Below are 26,158 nucleotides of genomic sequence, written 5' to 3'. Positions count from 1 at the left end.
GTCCAAATTAAACATGATTTAATGACTTTAAAGAGATTTTCTTTGAAATTCAGTTTTGGTATGTTTTAGCTTACCTCAACAAGTGCATCCAAGATGTAGCCGTCTTTGTTTCCGCAGTAGTTTCAATTTTGATATTTTTAGGTCAAATATAGAGATTTATATATATCAGAAACAAAATATCAGATATTTTTAGGTCATTTTTATTTATATATTTTTTTATATATTTTTACGTCAAACCGTTCTTGTCTGTCAGTCATATAATGGAGGTCTATGGTCACCACCTCAAAGAGCATGCACAGAGAAGTCCAAATTAAACATGATTTAATGTCTTGTAAATGTAAGTACACACTGACTGCCTAAGACACGAAATGAGCAGTTTGTGTGCGAAAACGAACAGTATTTATGTAATTTTTGCCTCTTGTTACCAGAGCCACAAAGCGTCCTCAGATCAGTTGGACGTGGCTGTGGTTACAAGAGGTAAAAACAATATATATACTGTTAGTTTTCGCACACAAACTGCTCGTTTCGTGTTTTAGACCATCAATGTGTGTAGTGTACTTACATTTACGAGTCATTAAATCATGTTTAATTTGGACTTCTCTGTGCATGCTCTTTGAGGTGGTGACCATAGACCTCCATTATATGACTAACAGACAAGAACGGTTTGACCTAAAAATATCAAAAACTACAGCGGAAACAAAGACACCTACTGTACATCTTGGATGCCCTTGAGGTAAGATAAAACATACCAAAAATTAATTTCAAAGTGAACTATCCCTTTAATATTTTTTTTTAGAATTCTTTGATGAATGGAAATAATTTTAACCAAACAGTTGATGGACCCCGTTGACTTCCATAGTAAAAAAAAAAATAAGTATTTTAGGCAAAACCATGATTTTCTCAGCTTTTTGTTCATAATGTTGCTTTTTTATAAAACTTACCCGCATATAAAATAAAACAAAATATATATAGCTAGATTTCATTATTATTATTTTAAAGCAGAAGCTCAGTTCTTTATTTTTAAACATTCTGGGGGCCACGAAACTTAAAAATGATCATTTAAAAAATGATCAAAAATGCTGGTGCTGGCAACTTAAAAAAAGTTAAACTTCTCTTAAATAAAAAAAAATAATATCATTACTTAGCAAACAATTAAAATCACCTAAAGAGTTATGGTATATACAATAATACATTAAAAATCTGCAATTATTAAATATGTTAACTAGATTATAAACTATAAATATATGAACTAACTATATATTATAATTATAAATATGTTAAATATATTACACAAAAGGGCTCTCAAACGATTAATCGCATTCAAAATAAAAGTTTGTGTTTACATAATATAATGTGTGTGTATCTATTTTATACACACATGCTTGCTTATATATTTAAGAAATATTTTCATGTATATACAGATTTATATATAATTTATATTATATATAAATATACATGCATGTGTGTGTTTTTATATATATATATATAAAATAATTATACACAGTGCACCCACATATATTATGTAAAAGCAAACTTTTATTTTGGATGCAATTAATCGCGATTATTCGTTTGACAGCCCCAAAAAAATCCCTTTTTTTGTATTTAATCTCACTTTATTAATCAATGTCTTTGCTGCTGACCTTTGACCTGTTTGTAAAAGGTCTTATTGGGTCATAAATTATACCATATTACAGGGGAAAGTTACTTTTAAAAGGAATTATTGCATTATACTGTGATGGCCGATGACGTGGCCACACAAAAGGACAGTAACTGAGAACACACATGCATACATACATCCTTATTTCTGGGTTGTTTACATGTTATTTTTAGTATTTCATGATTAAATATTTGTTGCAGATACCTTGGTTACAGATCATGCTATATACATATTTCATAATAATGACAGACACAGATTTATTTTCAATTTTTTTCTGCCATAAATTACTAGTTTGGGTGCACACTTTATTATTGGAATCTTTTTGATTTATTTTATTTCATTTGAGTTTAAGAAGTTGCTTAAATGGGAAGTCCAATAAAGGACTGCCTGGCGTCAATTTCCGCCATTTTGTTCTATTAAGCCAATTAGCCTCGACTAGTAGGCTATATTGAGTCAATATACGTCACATCTACACATAAAGACAAGTCTCGGCTAGCAGGCTATGAGTGTGAGGATGTTGACAGTGGAGATTTATAGCCTTTTCTCACTGCACTTGATATAATTAAACTTATCAATTTGATGGCGAATCCAGAAAGGTTCAAACAACAATCACCAGTGACAACAGATTCACCCGCTGTAAAATCCAGAAGACTTTGTTCGGACTTCAGATTGACTACAGAAAAAAAGAGACTGCAACCGGCTCATGTGAAAACAAGGATAACATCGAAAGGGCTTTAAATGTAGTCACGCAATGCTGGCGTTGAACATTACCAATTTGAGAAACAAAGTATAATTTGCATAGTTTTACGTGATATGATAAGCGATTGTTGGATTTTTATCAGCGTGATTTACTTTTTCAGAACATAAGTGGAACCAGAACAAAAGTGGATGTTAATTGCTTGTTCAGATGACATTTTCCGGTAAAAATCTGAATAATCTGAATGCCAGTATCCACACCGGCAGTGACTGACAGCCACACACTCTCCTCAAACATTGTGTTCATCCACGCTGTGCCGTGCCGAGGCACAACTCACGTAAAGTTGATAATTCTGCCAATAACTGCAATTGCAGATTTCGAACAGAGATGGCGGCAAAGAGGAAAAACTGCGGACTGCAGCTTTAAGTGATGTTTGTTATTCCCTGTGTGTACAGTAATAGACAAGTCCTTTGTGTTTATAAGTTCCCCATGTGTGTCATTTGGGAGGTCTGGTTTCTTGTTTAGTTTGGCCCAGTTGGTTTGATTATTAAGTTTGGTTGTTTTCAGTTTACCCTTTTTATGGGCCCAGACCTGACTTTATTTCGATCAGTTTTTCAAGTAATTTAATTTGTAATTTTGTTTGGCATTTAATAAATAATTTTCTTTGTTTGGAAATCCTGCATTCTGTGCACTTGACTGCTTGGTCCCTCATACTAGTCCCTGAAAAAAGTAATTGTGAAGTAATGTGTTTTAGTTTACTTTTGTGTTATTTTTGCTCATGTGGGCTGGTCTTGCTTGATTGTTTTTAACAACAAAAAAGTTGTCAAATGTAAAGGCCTTTCACAACAAAATGAAATGAATGAGCCTCAGGCTGAAGAAAATGCAAATTCACTCCTGTTCAGTAGACAACAAACCTGTTAAAAAGTACCAATATAAAATATTTTTGTGTAATTCAACAAATTTTAATTATTGCAGGTTTGTGTCATATCTGAGTTTGCATTTCACTGTTTGTATTCATTTAGAGGAATACTGAATCTGTAGGAAGACTGTAAGTTGCTTTGGATATAAGCGTCAGTATTGTTAATGGTTTCCCGCAGTCCGCCGGATCCAGGCCATATCCAAATCTGATGAAGGACCTGCGCCTGCACGCGACAACAACGCAGTCCTGAATCTGTTTTTGTGCCAGTGAGATGAGTAAATGCTCTCATTTTGCTCACGCAACATCTTTACTCCTGATTTCACTGAGTACAGGAGAGCTGTCAGTCAATACATGGGAAACAAAGTTACTTGTTTTACTTTGTAAAAGTAAAACAGACATTGTGTTGTAAATTTAAAGGCGATGCGTTACTTTACTAGATGAAAAAAGTAATCTGATTACATAACCCGCATTACTTAGATTCGCATTTAATATGCTATTATGCCTTCATGCCTTTTACGTCTGATTGATAGCCTAGTTCAGACTTTTTAAGCAAGTAAAAGGCCTTGTGATATAACTGTAAAAACGTCTTCAGGTCATGGTAGGCATAGCTACATACTGAAATCTTTAATGATTTTAATAAAGTAAATGTATAAGCTAGGCCTAACTTTAATGGACTTGACTGATAGCTATAATGGACAGAATCAACTTTACTTGAATGAGATGAGACTATTTTTTGTTGTTGTAAAAAAATCATGATAAAAAAAGAGCAATATCAGGAGGAACGTCTAGTTTTTCCTCAATTATCATTTCTATATGCTATTGTATGTTTTGCCCCGACAATAAAACACTTTCAGTAAAAATATCTTAATTTGTTCGAAGATAAAAGTCAAACGAGTAAATGATGACAGAACGTTAATTTTTCCAGACTACCCGACCCGTTTAATCGTGACTCTTTCGAGTTTGTCATCACTTGTTGTTGCAGCCCATTGAAAATAAAGCTGGGATTTTAGATTAAAACAACATACAAAACCACAATACGTAACGTTATAGGCTACGTTTGACTGGTGGCGATAACTTCCCATGTGACAACTAGCCCCGGCGTGTTTCCGTGTGTCAGCTGTGTGGGCGGCAGCATCGCTCACTCTCAAACTCAAACTCGATCTCTCTCAGTAAAGTCGCATATGCTGCTCATGATCAGGTGCGGGCGATGCGAACTGTAGTTTTACTCCATGATTTCACCGAAGATGGTTGCGACACACTCCTCCAGCCACCCGTCCTCTTCCGCGGAGTGGATCATCTGTCTGGATAAGAGGTACCATCGTTTACCCGACACAAACTTCATGGTGTTCCTCCTCTGATCGACCTGCAGCAATCTTTCACACATCAGTGCCTCATAGAAAACACATTACAAGCACTTGTGATTTGTTAAACCATGAATATAAGTTTCATTTGCCAAATGCGATTACAGTGTAATTGATGTAGATGCAGCATTTTATTCTCAGCACGACTGGTTTAAGGATTCATTGCGAGCTTCACGTCTGTGAATAGTGTGTGTGAGTGTAGTTTGTAAAGGGTTGTTTATTTGTCTCCTGGAAGAGGTCACTAGTGCTGCAGTGCTTGTGTTACTGCAGACGCTTTCTGCTGTGTGTGTATGAAGCGCTTTAGTAACAGAGACGAAACTTCACCCTCATGTCCCTGCTCTATGCATTTCTTTCTTCAGAGGAACCCAAAAGGAGAGGTTTAGCAGAATGTCCAGGGTGCTCTTGATGCAGTAGATAATAAAGTGAATGTGATTTGGTGGATCAAGGCTTCTTACCAGCATCAATGCGGGAAAGAACGTAAATCCTCTGAAGCATTGCAAATGACAATCAAATTAAAGATGACAGAGAAATATAGATTTATAGATGTTGCTTGTGTATAATAGAAACCACATGTTTTACATGTATTGCTTAGTAAATATTTACGCATATTTGTCAGGAGCATGGGTAACACTTTACAATAAAATTAATTAGTTAACATTAGTTAATACATGAACTAAGAATGAACAATACTTTTACAGCATTTATTAATCTTAGTTCATATTAATTTCAACATTTACGGATACATTATTAAAATCAGAAGTTATATTTGTTAACATTAGATAATGAACAGTGAACAGCTGTATTTTTATTAACTAACATTAACACATTAATAAATATTATAACAAATGTATTGATCATTGTTTTGTTCATGTTAGTTAATACATTATCTAGTGTTAATAAATGAGACCTCTGAAGATTGAGAGTGGTGTGCATTTAGACAAGCGTTATGGGTGGGAAATCCGCATGCACATGGTGACGCAAAAGTGTGTGAATTCAATGTAGTATGCACTCCAGACGGCTAGGTGGCGATGTGAAGCACTGCCACACAACAACACCAAGTCAGCGCGCCTGCGTACAACCTTCACTATCAAGCAGACTTTTTCGTTTTTACCCTTTACACAGGAACACGGCGGTGGAGCGTTTTTAAGATTTCCACTCTGGAGGGTGGTTTCACTTTTTTGCGTTTTTAACCTCCAAAAACGCTGTCACCGTGTAATCAAAAGGCACATCCGATAAATTATTTTTTTTACGAGCTACTCTGTCATCCTCATTCAGTTCACCTTTTGTTAATCAATTATCTCATTCTGGTATTTATACTCTCTGTTTTTGTTCAATCCTTTGTCCTGTCTCATCTATGATTGAGGGTACGTTTACATGACAACGAAATGTTTAAAACGGAGAAGTTTTTCCTTTGAGTTTCAAAAGAACAAACCACTGCGTAGGATGACACCATTGTGAAAACGATCCCCATTCACACGGATCTGCGAAAACGACTAAAAACGCTGTATTCTGCTGCCAGGCCATTAGATGGCGATGAAACACTATAGACTGAACACGTAATACGCATGTGCATGACATCATCGTTTTCAGAGATTTGCATTTTTGTTGTTTACACAGAGACCGTTTTCAGAAACTTGTACTTTGAATACCCGTTTTCAAAAGTTTGCGTTTTCAGGGCCCAAAACGTTGTTTTCGTGTAAATGAATGGCAAAACACATAAGAAGTTTTTCGTTTTTCGTTGAAAACGGTGTCGTGTAAACAGCCACTTAATGTGGTGGTTGTGTTTTCCTGAGTTGGGTTTTTAGTAAAAACTGTTTCCTTGGACTATTCCTGTTGTGCGCTTCATCCAGCACAGCCACTCGTGACGATATTTTGCAATATCGTAATATTTTCAATAAAAGACGATATTAAATTTATGATGCTGTGATAGAATCAGTCTCCCAATGCTCAAACTACAAATATAAAGTATACAAAAATTCAGTATTCGCAGTGCTTCAAGGGAGTGGATTAGCCCTAAAAAGTTTTTGGGGGGCATGATTTGCTAGTTTCGATTAGCTGATTATCTGGTGCATTGCGCACCATTTCATGTTAAAAATAGCCGTTTTGGCCCAAGCCAGCCCAAAATCTGTGGACCAGTCTGGCAACCAACAACCAGCCCAATTCAGCTCACAGGCTGGCCTGCCGTCAGCACAGGCCAGCTACCAGTTTGTACCCCAGCTTGGTTTCCGAAGACCAACACAAACTGGCTACCAGTCTGTTAATGGCCCCAGTGGTCTGAAGTCAGGACAAGCCCACGACCAGTCTTTGTCCCGTTCCAACAGTCTGCAGTTAGGACAAGCCCGCTACCAGTCTTTGTCCGGGCCCAGTGGTCTGCAGACAGTACAAGCCCGCTACCAGTCTGTGTCCCAGTCCAGTGGTCTGCAATCAGGCCAAGCCAGCTACCAGTCTCTGTCCCAGCCCAGCGGTCCTCAATCAGGCCAAGCCAGGTACCAGTCTGTGTCCCAGCCCAGCGGTCCTCAATCAGGCCAAGCCAGCTACCAGTCTGTGTCCCAGCCCATTGGCCTACAGTCAGCCCAAGCCAGCTACCAGTCTGTTTCCCAGCCCAGTGGTCTGCAATCTGGACAAGCCAACTACCAGTCTGTGTCCCAGCTCAGTGGTCTTCAATCAGGACAAGCCAGGTACCAGTCTGTGTCCCAGCCCAGTGGCCTGCAGTCAACCCAAGCCAGGTACCAGTCTGTGTCCCAGTCCAGTGGTCTGCAATCAGGCCAAGCCAGGTACCAGTCTCTGTCCCAGCTCAGCGGTCCTCAATCAGGCCAAGCCAGCTACCAGTCTGTGTCCCAGCCCATTGGCCTACAGTCAGCCCAAGCCAGGTACCAGTCTGTTTCCCAGCCCAGTGGTCTGCAATCTGGACAAGCCAACTACCAGTCTGTGTCCCAGCTCAGTGGTCTTCAATCAGGACAAGCCAGGTACCAGTCTGTGTCCCAGCCCAGTGGCCTGCAGTCAACCCAAGCCAGGTACCAGTCTGTGTCCCAGTCCAGTGGTCTGCAATCAGGCCAAGCCAGGTACCAGTCTCTGTCCCAGCTCAGCGGTCCTCAATCAGGCCAAGCCAGCTACCAGTCTGTGTCCCAGCCCATTGGCCTACAGTCAACCCAAGCCAGGTACCAGTCTGTGTCCCAGTCCAGTGGTCTGCAATCAGGCCAAGCCAGGTACCAGTCTCTGTCCCAGCCCAGCGGTCCTCAATCAGGCCAAGCCAGCTACCAGTCTGTGTCCCAGCCCATTGGCCTACAGTCAGCCCAAGCCAGGTACCAGTCTGTTTCCCAGCCCAGTGGTCTGCAATCTGGACAAGCCAACTACCAGTCTGTGTCCCAGCTCAGTGGTCTTCAATCAGGACAAGCCAGGTACCAGTCTGTGTCCCAGCCCAGTGGCCTGCAGTCAACCCAAGCCAGGTACCAGTCTGTGTCCCAGTCCAGTGGTCTGCAATCAGGCCAAGCCAGGTACCAGTCTCTGTCCCAGCTCAGCGGTCTGCAATCAGGACAAGCCAGCAACCAGTCTGTGTCCCAGCCCAGCGGTCCTCAATCAGGCCAAGCCAGCTACCAGTCTGTGTCCCAGCCCAGCGGTCCTCAATCAGGCCAAGCCAGCTACCAGTCTGTGTCCCAGCCCATTGCCCTACAGTCAGCCCAAGCCAGGTACCAGTCTGTTTCCCAGCTCAGCGGTCTGCAATCAGGACAAGCCAGCTACCAGTCTCTGTCCCAGCCCAGCGGTCCTCAATCAGGCCAAGCCAGCTACCAGTCTGTGTCCCAGCCCAGCGGTCCTCAATCAGGCCAAGCCAGCTACCAGTCTGTGTCCCAGCCCATTGCCCTACAGTCAGCCCAAGCCAGGTACCAGTCTGTTTCCCAGCCCAGTGGTCTGCAATCAGGACAAGCCAACTACCAGTCTGTGTCCCAGCTCAGTGGTCTTCAATCAGGACAATCCAGCTACCAGTCTGTGTCGCAACAGTCGAGATTCAAGGTCTCTCCTAAGCCAGAGCAGTCAAGTTACATGTCTCTTTCCAGTCTTGGTTCCAAACCTGTGGCGCAACCCAGTAAAATACCACTTCAAGCTATGAGTCTGATGCAGTTTGTCCAGCCTGGCTTTCAAGATCCAGCACCTCTGCACTCTGAGACTGCTCATAAGCATTTGTCTCCAGGCATATTGAGGTTTTTGCAACAAGTGAAGTCATAGCTGAATACTCTGCCTTGTTTTCTTCATTTAGTGTTTGCTTTTGTTTTTGAAAAAAATAAACAAACTTGTGACCTCAAAAAAAAAAAAAAAAAAAAAAATAGCCGTTTTCTAACCCTTACATGCTTAAGGGTGCCATGTGTAAGAATTGAGGTTAAAATATCCAAATAATGAGCTACACACATCAAAAGAATGAGAAGAAATAAGGTTGATGATGTCATTAAAAATGACAAGTTAAAGTGCTGCCTAGATATTAACCTGAATTAGCATGCTAAATTACTAGCCCCGGCCCGGCAGGTGTCGTAATACCAGTTTCGGCCATGGGAGGCGGTATGCGGGCGGGCAACGTTACCACCAGCCAAACTGCAATACACGAGTAACTCGCACGGCTTGTGGGTGTTGAACCTGATGAAGTATAGCCCAATACTACATTTCAGTTCAGGGAAGAGTTCAAAATGAGGAATATATTTTGGTAAGGTGTAGCATACTGTATCTTTCAACAGTGTTCGTGTTCTTTTACCATTAGCTAGTAGAGATGATCGGTTCACATGCGCTAGGGATCTGTCGTGTAACATTTACTGTACAAGCGCCAAAACGGTATTTATTGTTTGAATTGCGTTATAAAATTGACAGAATCTGAGAGCTGAGATTTTTTTATATATCATATCTAACCTGCTCTGTCTAGTCTGTCGGTCTCCGTGTCCTTTTCTGTGCGTGACAAACTTTATGTGTGGCGTGAGAGCATGTGAAAAGTGTAAATTCCGTATTTATAACTTTATTGCCTCATTATGACTGTAACAAAAGATGTGTGATGCTCCTTTGGTTATGAACAGCTCGTGCAAACTTGCGTGTGTGTGTGTGTGTTCCATGAGCGTGCAAACCTCTGGTTGCAGTTTCGCTTGTCGCCAGAGGGGGCATAGTTCTGCAAAAACTCAGATACTTGCGTTTTGCACCTTTAAACAGTTTTTTAAGAAATAAGTTGCAATAATAATGCAAGCTGATGCACTGATCACTATTAACCCAAAAATGAAAATTCTGTCATCATTTGCTCACCTTTTTCAAAAACAATAAGACTTCTGTTCATCTTCCAAACAAAAATAAAGATATTATTAATATTTTAATATCCATCCTAGCAACCAATATTTCCAAGCTTCAAAAAGAACAAAAAACATTGTAAAAGTAAGTAATCCATAAATGAATTGAGCGGTTTAATCCAAGCCCTCTGAAGAGATACGATTGCTTTATAAGATGAACAGATTCAATTTAGGCATTTCTTGACATATAAACAGTGATAAACACATATAGAGCACATCAAATATGGCAAACAGAAGCTCAGATGTGCTGAACTTTAGTGAGTTTTTGTGGACTCTGCCCATGACAGCCTAGAAACACGACGTCTAGTATATATCCAAGATTATAAAGCGGTTAACAAACATTATAGTCTCGTTATCAAACACGGAGCAGAGATTTGTGTGTAATGTGTTTATGACACACTCTAATGGGCTCCGACCGACTCTTCCTGCAATGAATGTCTCCATCTTGCTGTAGATCAATATTTACACATCTAAAGCAGATGGACACGTGCCCGCTAAAATGAGTAATGTATATATGCCAGCTTTCAGCTCTCCATTCCTGTCTTCATCTCCTTTGACCTGACACAGTTTTGATGGAGAGATGGATGCATAACAGCACTGATGTCCAGATGTGTTTGAGTTTCACTGCAGTGGTTTCTCCTCTGACTCAGACCACAGTAGATTGATTGCTGTTTGAATTATATGAACGGCATAAATTTAACTATTGAGGATGAAAGTATAGTTGAGAGTTTTACATTTTCAAGCGAGACTGTTTCAAAATGCAAATCTTTTGTAAAATATTAAGGTGAGGAAGTCCATACATGCCCAAATTTATTAAACACCTGAAGTTAGGAGGCTTTTCAAATCATTAACCCTTTAGTTTGAGCAAAAGCACTTACTTTCCAGCTAACAGAGCTTTGGCTACACTGTTAAAGGTACAATATGTAGGATTTTTGCCGTAAACTATCCCAAAACCACTAGGCCAATGTTATATATTTTGTTTAGTTGACTACTTACAATATCCCAAATGTTTCAAACTATTTGTAAATCATTTTAACCAAGGAAACGGGGTGTGTGAGCCGGGGTGAAGAATCACCAGTCAACGTCATATCCGCGTTACGCTCGGTTACCGCTCGGTTTCTGCCATGGTAACCGGTAACCATGGCGACAGACGTTGACAACTGGGTTATGCCCGTCTGTGTTACATTCCTCTAATAAACTGACCTGTGTGAGTAATAAAAAAGCACTTGCGTTTAGATCGGTAGAATGACATGTCCTTATTCCTTTATATCCGCAGGACTCGCGTTGCGTGTGACTAGGGATGGGACGGTATGAAAATTTCATATCACGATTATAGTGTCCAAAATAATCGTGATTATCAATATTATCACGGTTTTTGTAAAACAATTATGAAAGTGCTCAAAAAGAACTGATGCTCACACTGAAAACATTTCATTTCATTTTATAATTGAAAATCAACAAACAACAAATAAAACAAGCCTCTCTATGCAGTTTTTTAAGCAAGATTCTATTCTATGGCATTTGCTTCTTTATAATGCCCGTCGTCAATAGCAACGCATTATTACACAGCGCACATCCATATCACAACGGACGTGCGCTCTTGTTTCATTCAAATACAACTTGCTGTCTTGCGTCTCCGGTTTTTGATTGTATTGCAAAAATGAAATCAGAGTTGATTTATTGTTTACAGAGTTTGATAATATTGTTGTGATATATCTTGTCTGGACGATTGTTTTACAAAATGAATTCATAAACAGGTAAGATTTAAAACATTAGCTAATCTCAATATCAATTCAATATGTCCCCGTAATTATGTGGTAAAAATAAAATCGGTTTAATACGTGATGTATCTATACTTTACTGTCCCTTAAAATATCACTCTTAATAATAGTCTTGTTTGAAGTTGTTCGTTCGTCTTTGGCTCAAAGCCACTTGCTACGAACTTTTCTTCGTGGAAGCTTCACGTCTATTTCAAGTGAGTGACATAAAATGTTTCAACTCAAAACAACATTTCGTGCCCAATTGTTTACCAGCCGTAGTTTTGGTATTGAGGTCAAAGTTAACTTGCCTTGCGTTCGGGTGATGATCACACAAGACGACTCGGCAGATTTGAAGTGTTTCTATTGCAGTGACTTTTTGTTCGGCAGACAGGGTGACCATCCTCGATCAAGTTTCCCTCAGGACTTTTGTAAAACCCAAAATATGACCACACCTCAGATTTGGTCCTCTTAAAAGGCTGAAAAACCTCCTGAGCACGGTCACTACCTTCCGCCATTCCTTCTCGAATAGTAATTTAAAAAAATATTGTGTGCTGCGCGCCTGCGTCAGACTGGCCGACAGGATTCAGTAAGTTATTAAAATCGCGATAATCAAACACGGTTTTAATGATAATTAAATTTTAAACGATAATACTAACCGTCAGTACATTTTATCACGGTTTATAGTGAAACCGGTTATCGTTCCATCCCTACGTGTGACGCTGGTATACGTCTAGCAATCGTGCCCTGCTTCACACCACAGTCATGTTAAAAACATCACTGTTTTCACTCATCCATAAAAGATCCATCAGCTTGACGACAAGATCCATAATTCCGCTTAATGTGGAATATCCGTCATTAATATACAGTACGCCGTTGTTATTGTAAGAGGTTAGCGACCCCTGGAGGCAAAAAATCCTACATATTGTACCTTTAATCATTTTGGTCGCTCTTTATTTTTACTGTACGTTCACTTCTGTGTACCTACAGTGTTTACCTAAGAAAGTACTGGTAATATAACGTAACTACATTGGTTAAGGTTAGGTTTAATGGTTGGTTCAGAGTTAGTACCAAGTTATTACCCAGTTATTGCAATTACAATAATAAGTGTACATGGGGAAGAGGACTGTAAAATAAAGAGCTACTGAAAACTAAAATTTAAAAAATGTAAAATTACAATATATTTCAGGTTCCTAATTGCATTACTTTCACTGTAGGACTTCTCCTATATCTAACTGCTCTTTCTGAAATTTCTTGTCAAATCAACAGTATACTTTACTGGCAATTTATGTCATGTTTTTACAATTGTACTGTAAAATAGCTTGGTTTTACTGTGAGTTTATTGAATTGCAAAAGAAAACCCGCTACAAAATACTGTAAACAAACAGCATCAAACCGTAGTTCTGCAGTGCATATGTACAATGAAGGCACCCGGCATGCAGTGCGGCATGAATAGATTATGCTGTGGAGTTATTGGAGATGTGTTGGCTTTATCTGTGCTGCTTATTGGTTTTATAATGTCGGTTTATGTTGTAAGTGTTTTTGTTTAGTGTCACCATTGTTGTGTTTTTTATGTGGAATATTGATGTCTGTGCATCATTAGGTGATGCTTATGAGGAAAAATAATCATGTTGCTAGATGATGTCACACCTTTTAAAGAAGTACCTCAGCATTTGCGTCACTATTGTGAAAGATCCATCTACAAAGAATTACGAATTATAAATAATTTATTAGAAAAATAGAATATTTATAGTCATGCTAAAATATTTGACCAACAAAGTCACCCAACTAGCCAATTCATTTCATGCTATATTTCATAATATATACAAATTTGAATTCCCATTATGGTGACTTTAAAATTACAGTGGTAAACAATTACATTTCTTAAAGTGACATTTTTTTACAGTAAAAAATTGTGTGTAAAATAACACTCTTTAATCCTGTAAATTCCTGGTAATTTTGTCATTTAATTAGTCACTACTGATGTCATTTCATGAAATACTGTATAGACTATAGAACAATCTAATATAAAACAATAGTGGATTTAACATCAAAATGTAATATCTAATGTAAAAATGTATGTTTTTATTGTAACCTGCTCCCTTTACACATTTTGGTCAGTTCAAGAATAATTAATGCAATTGTAGATCGTTTCTTTGAAAGAATTAAAAGTGCAGTTTCGTGTCTGTTCTTGTCTTGTTTAAATGCTCGAGGTTGATATGGGATTTAGAAAGTAATTGGTGAAAAGTAATCCAGTACTTTTGAGAGAGAGTAATTAGTACAGTAATCTGACTACACTGTTAAAGATGTTTTGAAAATTCAGAAAACATTTAGAAATAACATTTCCATAACTTAATGGGAACTCTGAATTCAAACTGTGTTGTTCTGATGAAACCTTTGGGTTACATGTGTTGGTCACGTTGACAGTGTTTTTTAGGTTTTGATGTAGAACTGTTTGCATAGTAAATGGATTTTTAGTCCCTGTTAAACACCCGGAGACACACACTGGCACATGCTCACGCTTATTGTTTGCACAGGTGTGTCTGACCTTTAAGTGGACATGTGCTTTTTAGTAGAAAAAAAAGGACATCTAATTTTAAGCCTAGACGAAACCTTATATTTAAAGCCCCTGTAAAGGTAATTCAACAAAAAAGTTCTAAACACATTATTAATGTTATATATGTATTGCTAAAACATATTACAAAGACTGTGAACTGTGAAGTTCTGAAATACGGAGTTAGACCGTTAAACAGTTTTTCACCCTTGTTATTTTACGGATTTTTTGGGTGGCGCTAAAACAGGACTCGATGACGCACTGAAGCCCAAGAGCTCGTGAACACGCCCCACCTTGATGACGCACGTTGGCTGATCCATAGACAGGGGCTGATCTCTCCCCTAACAATAGAGCACATTTGCATTCGCCGCTCAATCGCGAGTTACTGTCAGTCCTATTAGTTACTACAGCCTACAGTTTGCTAGCTTGCTATGCCTTTGACAAGGAAATGCATAGGCTACTACCTGGATGCGATCATGTACAAAACAGATTAGTGTCTTTATTTAAATTTCCTAAAAGTGATCACATCAAGAAGAGGTGGAATAATTTTGTGTAGAACCAACCTTGAGCTGAGGTGAGGATCACCGACAGCAACACCCGCCTCTTTAGTGATCATTTTACACAGGATCGTTTTATAAACTTTCCTCAGAGACAACTGGCATTCACTGATAATCCGATGCTGCTGGTGAACGGGGCCGAATTTATTGCCTGTTTTGGATTAGGGAGTTGGGGAAGTAATTGTATTTTATTTTATTTTGTGGATTAGGACAGTGATGAGCGTGATGACAGTCTGACAAATTGTAAATCTTCAAGTAGCTGTGCCAAGACAAATCTGAATCAACTAATGCCTAGTTCACACTACATGATTTTAAAATGTCGGGCTGAACTGTGCAGTTCACAATACATGACTTGCTCTCAGTGAAATCATGAGTGTTCAAGTTGTTTAGCTGTTCACACCACACAACACAACATGATTGATCCACAACAGGAGGTAACTCACTACACGAGTTAACAACGCACTACATAGAGATACAACCACGATCGGATGATAAGAGCATATCATTTGTGACTCAATGAGAGCTGTTTCAGTACTATAATACGGTCTAAATCCTGAAAATAATCAAACAAATATCGAGTTGACAACAACACGATTCTATCTGGTCTAGAAACCATGTTTTGTAACGAAAAACCACGCAATTAAACGAACCAGAAATGACGCGAAACTGCAAAGAAGAACACAACACACGAATATGGACGTCAGACAGAAACTAGTGCTGCACACTGTTTGCTCGACGATCTGCTCTGAGAAAAAAAAAATGCAAAAAAGAAAAAGTAAGATTTACCTGGTGTCCTCAACCCATGCGTTGCTATGATTGGCTGTACTCATGACATCACTGAGATTGAGTCGCGCGACTGCGCGAGATATCTAGCATGCTAGATATTTTTCTGAGCTCGGTGACCTGTCTGCGAGCTGTCTGCGAGCTGTCTTTGATGCGTTGTTGGCTCTTTCACACTAACGGATTGGCGAGCGTTAATCGTCCGCTAATCGCCCGCGATTTGCACGCGATAACACCCTGACTTGTCGGCGACTCAACGATTTGCAAATCGGGCTTAAATCGGGCTTAAAATCACGTAGTGTGAACTAGGCTTAACTCCTCAAAAAACGTTGTTGAAATATTTTTTCCTGTGTCTTTTATGGACTCTGTATCTATGGGCTTCTCCCTTGACTTTGTGCCTCCATGTCCCCTCGTTTGCCTCATAGACAGTAAAAGATTGCCTGCAAGCTTCTCCTCCTGTCTATACGGTAATGTCTATATTGTGCGACAGAAAGTTGTGTGGTTATGACGCAATCGTTAGGCTAATTTTACCAAAATGGCTTCTACGGGGTCGTAACATAAGATACAAAGTAAGGGAGCGTTTTATACATTGTCGTGTTTCTTTAGAAATGAATAATGGAAAAATGGAGTCTTTGGACGCCTCAGATATAAAGTTATTCTCTGTAAAAGTGACACCAAAATGAATGGGAGTCAATGAAATGCTAACAGCAGGTGAAGTTCTGCTACAATGGCGGCTCCCGCGAGGCTTCAACTTCTGGCTGATGGATTACCCCCGTGAGTAACACCTTAAGATCTGGAGATCAAGGCGGAGCTTCGGGAACAAGCGGCCAGGGTGCCGAAGGACTGAGGCATAGCAAGTGGGAGTGAGGACTGAGGTGGAGCCGAATGGAAGGAGGAACCTAACAAAGTCAAAGGGATGGAGCTTTGAAGTCCATGGTGGGAGTAGAGCAACGACTGACCAAGGTGGACCTGGAGGGACAAGGGAGCCTGGTGGAGCCAGAAGGACGACAGTCCCAGGTGGAGCTGAGGGAGTGAGGAGCCAAAGTGGAGCCGACCGGTCAACGGAGCAAGTTGGATTAGTGGGGTTGGAAGCCTGAGGCAGGGCCAGGGGATCCACACACCAAGGTGGAGCTGGGGACCGGGAGGTCCATGGCATAGCAGCGTGGCTGGGCTGAGTAGGCGGAGGAGCCAAGGAGCCGAACGAGACCAGCAGAGCTGATACAGAGGAACTAGAATGCTTACTTGCGGGAGGAGGGAGTGGGAGGCTGGACAGGACCATCAGCGACGAAGGAGATTTGGAGCTGGGTGGATCGAGATGCGACAAAGAAGACTTTAGGGCTGGGCGGGAGAAGACGGAGAAGCTGAAGAACTCTTGGGGCTGGGTGAAACCAGCGGAAAAGGAAGGGCATGGACACAGGAAATCATCAGGAAATCGATCACTCAAGACTGAGGTAGACTAAACTCCGATTCTGGAAGATGGGGGCAACCACAAACTTCTGCATCCAGCTTCAACAAAACTCCCACCTTGACGGATGTAGGAACCGCCTCACACATGGTCTAACTGGGCAGAAGGCTTTGTCTCTGGGACAGACGAGGATTCGTTGAGGGCATTAGAGGCCGACCGATAAAGGCCGATGCCGATAAATTTTTGGGTTTTAAAATCCGACATTCCGATATATCGACCGATATTTTATTTATTTATTTATTCATTTATTAAACTGGACATGATAATCACAAATTTTGTCATGCTTATTTGAGTTAAGAGAACTGATGGGGATGTTCTTTTAATTGTTATTAAAGCAATGTATGTATCGTGCCCAACTCAACGAGTGTTTCCAACAGGAATGGTGTAGAGTGCCCTCTGGTGGACAAACTATACAACTCCAACACTCATGACATGGTTCAAGCGTGTTTCGTCCGTTTTTATTTTATTTTTGAAATATTAATTTATTGGCCATTATAACTGCTGATACCGATAGTTTGGAAAATGCCTAATATCGGCCGATACTATCGGTCTGCCGATATATCGGTCTGGCTCTAGTGGGCATAGGCTCTGGCATTGGGTCTGTGGTGGACTCAGGCTCATTACACAGCTGGTTTGGGCTCTGGATCTGGGTCCATGGTAGTCATGAGCAAGGAAATGGAATGGAAATGCTGCTGCTATATCCATTTTATAATCCTCTCTGTGGTATTGTAAAATGAAGAATCAACAAAACAGACATCAGACAAAGAGCAACTGAAACTGAGGACTCTGATCTAATTGAGGAACAGGTGGGGGAAATCAGTCAAACAATAATTAAATATTACAACCAGAAAACATGCTTACCATGACAACAAGGAAACAATGAGAAACAAACTAAAAGTACATGAAAACCATACTAAAACATGACAGTGATATCAGGACTGTTGTATCAACTTGACAGAAGAAATATCAAGATTAATTGTATTTTTTTCAAAACTCATCATAGAAGAGGTGGAGCTATTCAAGTCACTATGTATTAATTGTATTTTTCGGGTATGTTTTAATAAATTAATATATTGGACAAGAAAATTGGCATCATGTTGTTGACATACAGTACATCAAAACAAACGCTGATTGTTCTGTTTTAGAGCCCGACCGATAAAGGATTTTGAAGGCTGATACCGATACAAATATTTTGGGGTTTTAAAATCCGATATTCCGATATATCGGCCGATATTTTATTTAGTTAGTTTTTTAAACTGGACATGATATTCACAAATTTTGTCATGCTTATTTGAGTTAAGAGAACTGATGCGGATGTTATTTAATTGTTATTCAAGCAATGTATGTATCGTGAGCAACTCAACGAGTGTTGCCAACAGGAATGGTGTAGAGTGCCCTCTGGTGGACAAACTATACAACTCCAACACTCATGACATGGTTCAAGCGTGTTTCGTCCGTTTTTATTTTATTTTTGAAATATTCATTTATCGGCCATTATAACTGCCGATACCGATAGTTTGGAAAATGCCTAATATCGGCCGATAATATCGGTCTGCCGATATATCGGTCAGGCCCTATTCTGTTTAGATTGGGATCAAACCGTGTCTTTCTGGTGGTTCTTTGCCATATACTGCATTATGACTTCATGACAATCGTGAAACTTCTCGCTATGCAAGAATGATGATGTTGTTGTCCCTTTGATCTGAGTGAAACCTAGAGATTCGGTCACACAAACTTGTACCTCTTTAGTTTGCAAGACATGTTACGACTGCAGTGTTATTCTTGACTTGCTGTGTGTGTGTGTGAGGTGTTAATTAGCAGGTACTGTCAATATTTCATTACTCTACGCTGCTTAAACCTTAAGCATTCACACATGATCGATCTCAGTGCATTCTGATGACACGAAAGTTACTAACAGTACCTACACTGTATAGGCCAACATTCAGCCTGCTCTGTCAGCACTAGCATTAGTCATCAAAATCCCATATCACTCCACCACTAGCTTTGTACATCATGATTTGTGTGATATTGTGTTCCTCGCTGATTTGTGATGTTTTTCCTCAGTCCATGAATGATGTTTATTCTCTCTCTGAGCTGGTGCTGAATAAATCAGGCCTGCTATATTGCAGTTCTTGAACGGCTTCAGGCGACAGCAGCAGTCAGAGGTCCCTTAAACATTTATAAACCCAGTCTCACATCTTGATAGGTTCATTTAGCTCACTGTATTGGCACATTGGTTTTGGTCTATGATCAGAACTTCAAAGATGTTGTTGGCACACAGACCAGCTCCACCATAGTGTGGAATCTTTTTTTTTTTTAATTATTGTTTTTTTTTTCATGTTTGGAGATTTTGAATTTAGCTTTTCATAATGTTTTTGTTCAGACTAGTAGAAAGAAAACATGGAAAATACATGTTTATTATTGTACTGTACTTTAACTATTTCCGTCTGTAGATTTGAATTGCATTTCTTTAAAGGGGTGATGAACTGAGAAATCAAATTTTCCTTGAGCTTTTGACATCTTATTTGACAGGTCATCATATTATAAGAATATCCTGTAAGTTTCAGAACTGAAAACGTCCTTGTTAGTCCAATAAAAGCTTTGATTGACACCAGGCTCAGCAAACGACTCGTTTTTCAAAGTGGGGAACTATGACGTCCAAGAGGATAAAACACCACCCCCGCAGAACAAGATCAACGCCCACTTCAACACAGCCGGTTTAGCCCCGCCCACCAATTCACACATTACACGCATAGCTAAATAACATAGACGCCTACCTACCTCGTGATGACAAACCGGTGTTCTGACGATTCATGCTACCCATCGAGATTTGCTACTTACCGGTTATGCGCATGTGCAGACTCACAGTTTTTTTTTGTTTTTTTTACAAAAGGTACATTTTCCGGTTATAATGTATAATTTCCCTTTAAAAAATGCTTACTACCATATGAATATTTGTACGGACAGCTGAAAGTTTCAGTTACTATGAGGAAAGGTAGGCTACTTAACAAGTCAAAGATGAATATTTTATGATAATTTTTACTTTTCACACCATTTTAAAAATAAAAACAGTAGTCTACAGTATACAGTAGCTACTCATAACTTAGAATTGCATTATAATTGTATTTCATACGACTTTAATCGGCATTCTGTGATCAATTCGCGCTACGGTAGCATTTTTCGACAAGGCAACAAAAATCGACAGAGCACCGGATCAAGAGTGAAACTCATTATAATATGCAAACCTGTTATCCACTCTTCCACTTACAAGTCTTCAATGCGAGACGGGCGCTCATAAAAACCGAGCGTTTTTCAGCTGGGCTCAAAACTAGGGTAGAAAATAGCCTATTACTTATTCATTTTGATGTTTTTTTAATGTAAAAACCATAAGTTGACCTCAGACAACAATATAAAAAAATGTAAAAAGCCAGTTCATGAGGCCGTTTTCTCAAATTATTCTTTTTTTCTTCTCCTGGTGCATGCGACCTTTTAATTTTGGGTTGAGTATTCCTGTAATTTGATTTGTGTGTGTGTGTTATCAGTCGAGAGGAGCGTTCGGGGGAGGATGTGGACATTATCTTGGCCCGTCTGAAAAGTGTGAAGGCCTTTGAGAAGTTCCACCCTGCTCTCCTTCAGCAGATCTGTCTGTGTGGCTTCTATGAATGTCTGGAGAAAGGCATAACATGTGAGTCAAACACACACACATTGTTGACAGATTATACTGTAAAGTGCAGTTAAATACTGTATGGTTGCATTCTGACTGAGATTGGTGTTACAAGTTGATTTCTCAAATATAGCACTACCTCTGTTTGTGTGTGTGTGTGTGTGTGTGTGTTAGTATACAGGCAGGGTGACATCGGCACTAACTGGTACACTGTCCTTTCTGGTTCTCTTGATGTCAAAGTCTCAGAAACAGCAAACCATCAGGTACATTATCACTTCAGTTTTGTTTTTAGATGCTAGAGAACAGAGCTCATCCTTTCTCTGAACTATCAAAGAAATGTAATACTGTCATTTATTTATTTATTTTATTGAGAAATAAATCCAAATACAAAATGCGGTATATAACAGGAATGTAATACTGTCATTTATTTATTTATTTTATTGAGAAATAAATCCAAATACAAAATACGGTATATAACAGGAATGTAATACTGTCATTTATTTATTTATTTATTGAGAAATAAATCCAAATACAAAATACGGTATACAGGAATGCAATACTGTCATTTATATGCATCACCCGTACCAGTGAGACACATCACCAGAGTAATTAAGCTTGTCACTATATCAAATTGTTAAAAATTGAACAAAAACCTCACAGGTTTCCAAATAACACATAACAAATAATTATTAGTAATGAATTATACAACTACTATAACTTATACATACAGTCCACTCACTTAAAGCAATATTTACTCTGCTTCAAAATTGTTTATATCAAATTTATATATAAACATGCTAAAAGTTCAAATTGAACTATATTATCGCATATATTATTAACTATATACTATCACAAATGGTTCACCGTTTGCAATAATTGCACAATCGAGAGTTTTTTAAGTCTTTAATCACAAGTCTAAACATGGAAACACAAAGGAGAACATAGGAATATGGAAGTAAAATAATGACATGTTTTTGAAACAAAAAAGCTTGTTGAACTGCACTATTTGGAGAAATGTGAACCCTGTTTGCAAATTTGATGCATTGTATTTTTAGGGCTTGCAATTTTATGGGCTGAAATTCAACATGGTTGTACAAGCTTTTACAAGTACACATTTTCATTATTGAAAGTTAAAGGGTTAGTTCACCCAAAAATGAAAATTAAGTCATTAATTACTCACCCCCATGCTGTTCCAACCCCGTAAGACCTTCGTTCATCTTCGGAACACAAATAAAGATATTTTTGATTGAATCTGAGAGCTGGATCAGTCAGTCCTACATAGACTGCCTAAGGGACTGGCTCTTGACGGCCCATAAAGTCATTAAAGAAAATGTTTAAATATTCCATGTGCCTACAGCCGCTCAATTATAAGTTTATCAAGCGACAAGACTACTTTTTGTGCGAAAAAAACATAAATAACGACTTTATTCGACTATTCCATTACTTCCTTATGGTCGCATGCGCGAGAACTGAGACGAGGACGTTCTTCTTCGACTACTTCTTGTTACCGGCTGCTCGCCGCTTAGGAGTTTTACCGCCCCCTACCATATAAGATGATGTGCTGATATAGCTGGAGGCGCAAAACTTTCTGTTTACAAGCAGAGGAAGATGCGCGCTGTACATACGCTTTTCAATTTGCGTATTTTCCGCACTATAAGGTGCACTTAAAAGCCTTTAATCTTCTCAAAAAACGACAGTGTTCCTTATAATCCGGAGCGCCTTATATATGGATCATCATTTTATACGGTAGGGGTCGGTAAAACTCCTAAGCGGAGCAGCCGGTAACAAGAAGTAGACGAAGGAGAACGTCCTCGTCTCAGTTCTCGCGCATGCGCCCATAAGGAAGTATTGGAATAGTGGAATAAAGTCGTTATTTATGTTTTTTTTCGCACAAAAGTAGTCTCGTCGCTTGATAAACTTATAATTGAGCCGCTGCAGGCACATGGAATATTTAAACCTTTTCTTTAATGACTTTATGGGCCGTCAAGAGCCAGTCCCTTAGGCACTCTATATAGGACTGATCCAGCTCTCAGATTCAATCAAAAATATCTTTATTTGTGTTCCGAAGATGAACGAAGGTCTTACAGGGTTGGAACAGCATGGGGGTGAGTAATTAATGACTTAATTTTCATTTTTGGGTGAACTAAACTTTTAAAAAATCCATATTTCAGCTTCTCTTCCAAAATATTAATTATGTTTAAATATCCAAGCTATGATATTCGACGGAAAAATTTGTGGCCCATTTTATTTCGCTTTCAAAAACTCGACATCCGGGAACGGCAGGAATAGCAGTAGATTACCGATTGATAATCTCCATAGCTGTTCGTCGTTCTAACCAGCAGGAGGTGCAAGTGGCTGTTGATGAAGAAAACTATAGATCAGTGTGTGAGAGAGTCATTCATTTATTCATAAAAACAAATTCACAGAAATGGAGCAAGCGGTAAGTATCTGTGATGATTATAAGGGTCAACACCCAGATAGCGAACTGACATTGAATCAACGTGGAAACATGACATCGAAACAACGTTGATCTGACATTGTTTTGCTCATCGAATTAACGTTGAACCAACGTCAGATGCGTCATTCTTTCAAAACTAACGGAAAATCAACTTGAAATCAACGTGTTGTTTCAACGTTATGAAAGCAAACCAATTTTCGATTTTCATTTAGCTTTGAAGAATGCCGCGTCTGACGTTGGTTCAACGTTAATTCGATGAGCAAAATCAACGTTGTTTCAATGTCATGAGAGACGTCGTTTCCACGTTAATTCAATGTCAGTTTGCTGTCTGGGCACCTGTTCATTTTCTCATTAATGCAATTATCTAACCAACCAATCACATGGCAGTTGCTTCAATGCCTTTGGGGGTGTGGTCCAGGTCAAGATAATCTCCTGGACAGTAAATTTCTTTGTTTAAAAGCAAAACAAATGTTATGGATTCACAAAGGTGTCTCAGTTCAGAATCTGAATCGGATCCAGAATCGTTAAACTCTCCCACAGTGACAACTGTTATGAACGTACATTATTCAGAGGCTCACAGTGGAAGTTGTCTATTGAGTGCAGCTGCTTATTATAGACTTCAGGAGAAAACTAGAGCAAGTCCTAACAGAGCTGCGAGGGACAAATGAGCTGACCTCTCTCTTTCTCTGTGTGTGTTGAGTCCTTGAGATAGGCCTGAATCTACAGTAAGTGGAGCTACAACAGACTCCCAATCAGGAACGTCTCACATGCTTATTTGATTCCTCTCCTCTCTGAAAGAGTTTTGCACTGACTTGTGTTCTTCCTCATGTTAAGGATGCCGTCACCATCTGTACATTGGGCATCGGCACAGCTTTCGGCGAGTCCATTCTGGATAACACGCCCCGGCACGCCACCATTGTCACCCGGGAGTTCAGTGAACTATTGCGGATTGAGAAGAGGGAGTTTAGGACCCTGTGGGAGGTATGCCAGTCTACTGACAATATATAACAATGACATCATCATATTAGAACGTTTGATGTAATCTGCTTTTATTTACATTCACATATCCCACAGTTTTATTAAGAAGGAATCACTTTAGAAGAGTTATTTTGTGTTTGTCTCTATAATATTGAACGCTTTTTACACCTGTTATAAATCACATTATTTAATGAATAAATCACATTATTTATTACTTATCAGAGCAGTTGAAACTGGACTCCATTCAGCATGCTTCTGTTTTTCAAATAAAATCAAATAATCAACAAATAAGATGATGAAGAAGACCATGTGCATTTAATTTTAATATACAGCTGTTTACTCTAACAATTAATAGAAATTTTACGGTGGAAATCCCGCTAAATGTTTTCTGACTTTGATAACATTACTGCTTAAGTTCATCGTGTGGTAATGAAGACTGTCCAAACAGACGAGCTTTATACGTACACTGTTTTGATTCGACAGATAAAACATCACAGAATCACTCTGCTCAATGCAGTGATTTGATTGGCTATTTGGGCTGTCGTTCATTCATCGATCCAAAGCTCAATTTCCAGACTGGGACTACTTCTGAAAAAAAAAAAAAAAGAGAAATGTATTTTAGCTGCTTTATCATCTTTAGCCAGCAGAGGACAGTGTGATCTTAATATTTGATCCCCCCACGGGCCAGGAGATCAGTTTTAAAGGCCACGAGAGGGTTGAAAATAAGCTAAAACAGCTCAAAATCAAACAAAATTCAGCCTTAATCCGTTATCAATCACAGACCAGAAAAGTGTATATAAAGATCTCTGAAAAACAGTTTGTTCTTGAAACGTCTCACTGTAAAAAATATTTTCCAGATTTGTTATCACAACATATTTTTTTTTTTTTGTCAAATCAACTTTATAGTAATTTATTTAGTTGAGATAACTTATTATTTTGAGTTTCTATTGATTAAATGAATCTCCTTCATTGTATTAACTCACTTGTTCCAGTTCAATCAACTTAAAATTTTAAGGCAACCAGGTTACTTACTTTTTTAAGTTAAACCAACAATATTTTTTACAGTGTAGTAATCATAACACATTTTTTTCTTTTGTCAAATCAACTTAAATAATTTATTTAGTTCAGATAACATATAATTTTGAGTTTCTGATGGTTAAATCATTCTCCTTCATTGTATTAACTCACTTTTTCCATTTCAATGAACTTAAAATATTAAGGCAACCATGCAGGTTACTTACTTTTTTAAGTTAAACCATCAATATTTTTTACAGTGTAGTAATCAAAAAAAAATTTTTCTTTTGTCAAATCAACTTAAATAATTTATTTAGTTGAGATAACTTATTATTTTGAGTTTCTGATGGTTAAATGAATCTCCTTCATTGTATTAACTCACTTTTTCCAGTCCAATCAACTTAAAATTTTAAGGCAACCCAAGTTACTTATTTTTTAAGTTAAACCAACAATATTTTTTACAGTGTAGTAATCTTAACATTTTTTTCTTTTGTCAAATCAACTTAAATCATTTATTTAGTTGAGATAACTTATTATTTTGAGTTTCTGATGGTTAAATTAATCTCCTTCATTGTATTAACTCACTTTTTCCAGTCCAATCAACTTAAAATTTTAAAGCAACCCAAGTTACTTACTTTTTTAAGTTAAACCAACAATATTTTTTACAGTGTAGTAATCACAACATTTTTTCTTTTGTCAAATCAACTTAAATCATTTATTTAGTTCAGATAACATATAATTTTGAGTTTCTGATGGTTAAATCAATCACCTTCATTGTATTAACTCACTTTTTCCATTTCAATGAACTTAAAATATTAAGGCAACCCAGGTTACTTACTTTTTTAAGTTAAACCATCAATATTTTTTACAGTGAGCTGAAACGTATATATTTTAATTGTAATAAATTGCCACTCCTAGTTCAAAGGAGCTTTGTTATCACAAACGACGTACCAGAAATATCTCAGTCTAAATGGTGTCATGGATA

The 26,158-nt window shown here is 38.6% G+C and overlaps 2 protein-coding genes across 3 annotated transcripts in view; both read left to right on the top strand.

Moving 5' to 3' along the window:
- The first annotated feature begins 4,193 nt into the window (after positions 1-4,193).
- The window catches only part of rapgef4a (Rap guanine nucleotide exchange factor 4a), a 94,798-nt gene continuing 72,833 nt past the window's right edge, over positions 4,194-26,158 (top strand). For both annotated transcript variants that reach the window (XM_039647262.2, XM_039647260.2), the window contains exons 1-4: positions 4,194-4,585; positions 20,602-20,744; positions 20,898-20,986; positions 24,016-24,162. In XM_039647262.2, coding sequence (XP_039503196.2) covers positions 4,503-4,585; positions 20,602-20,744; positions 20,898-20,986; positions 24,016-24,162 — 462 coding nt within the window. In that variant the 5' untranslated portion in view covers positions 4,194-4,502. The remainder of the gene's footprint in view (positions 4,586-20,601; positions 20,745-20,897; positions 20,987-24,015; positions 24,163-26,158) is intronic.
- On the top strand, positions 6,720-8,894 carry LOC148978256 (uncharacterized). Its single transcript, XM_089133535.1, has one exon. The coding sequence runs from the start codon at positions 6,720-6,722 to the stop codon at positions 8,853-8,855; it is 2,136 nt and encodes a 711-aa protein (XP_088989661.1). The 3' UTR covers positions 8,856-8,894.

Source organism: Pimephales promelas, chromosome 7 (genome assembly GCF_988280905.1).
Source record: "Pimephales promelas chromosome 7, fPimPro1.hap1.1, whole genome shotgun sequence".
Lineage (NCBI taxonomy): Eukaryota > Metazoa > Chordata > Actinopteri > Cypriniformes > Leuciscidae > Pimephales > Pimephales promelas.
Note: the sequence above shows the minus strand (reverse complement) of the source record. Positions and strands in the feature narration are given on the sequence as shown.

Bases quoted from the DNA above. Each gene is read 5' to 3' on its own strand.
- LOC148978256 (XM_089133535.1), top strand. From the start codon at position 6,720: ATGTTAAAAATAGCCGTTTTGGCCCAAGCCAGCCCAAAATCTGTGGAC.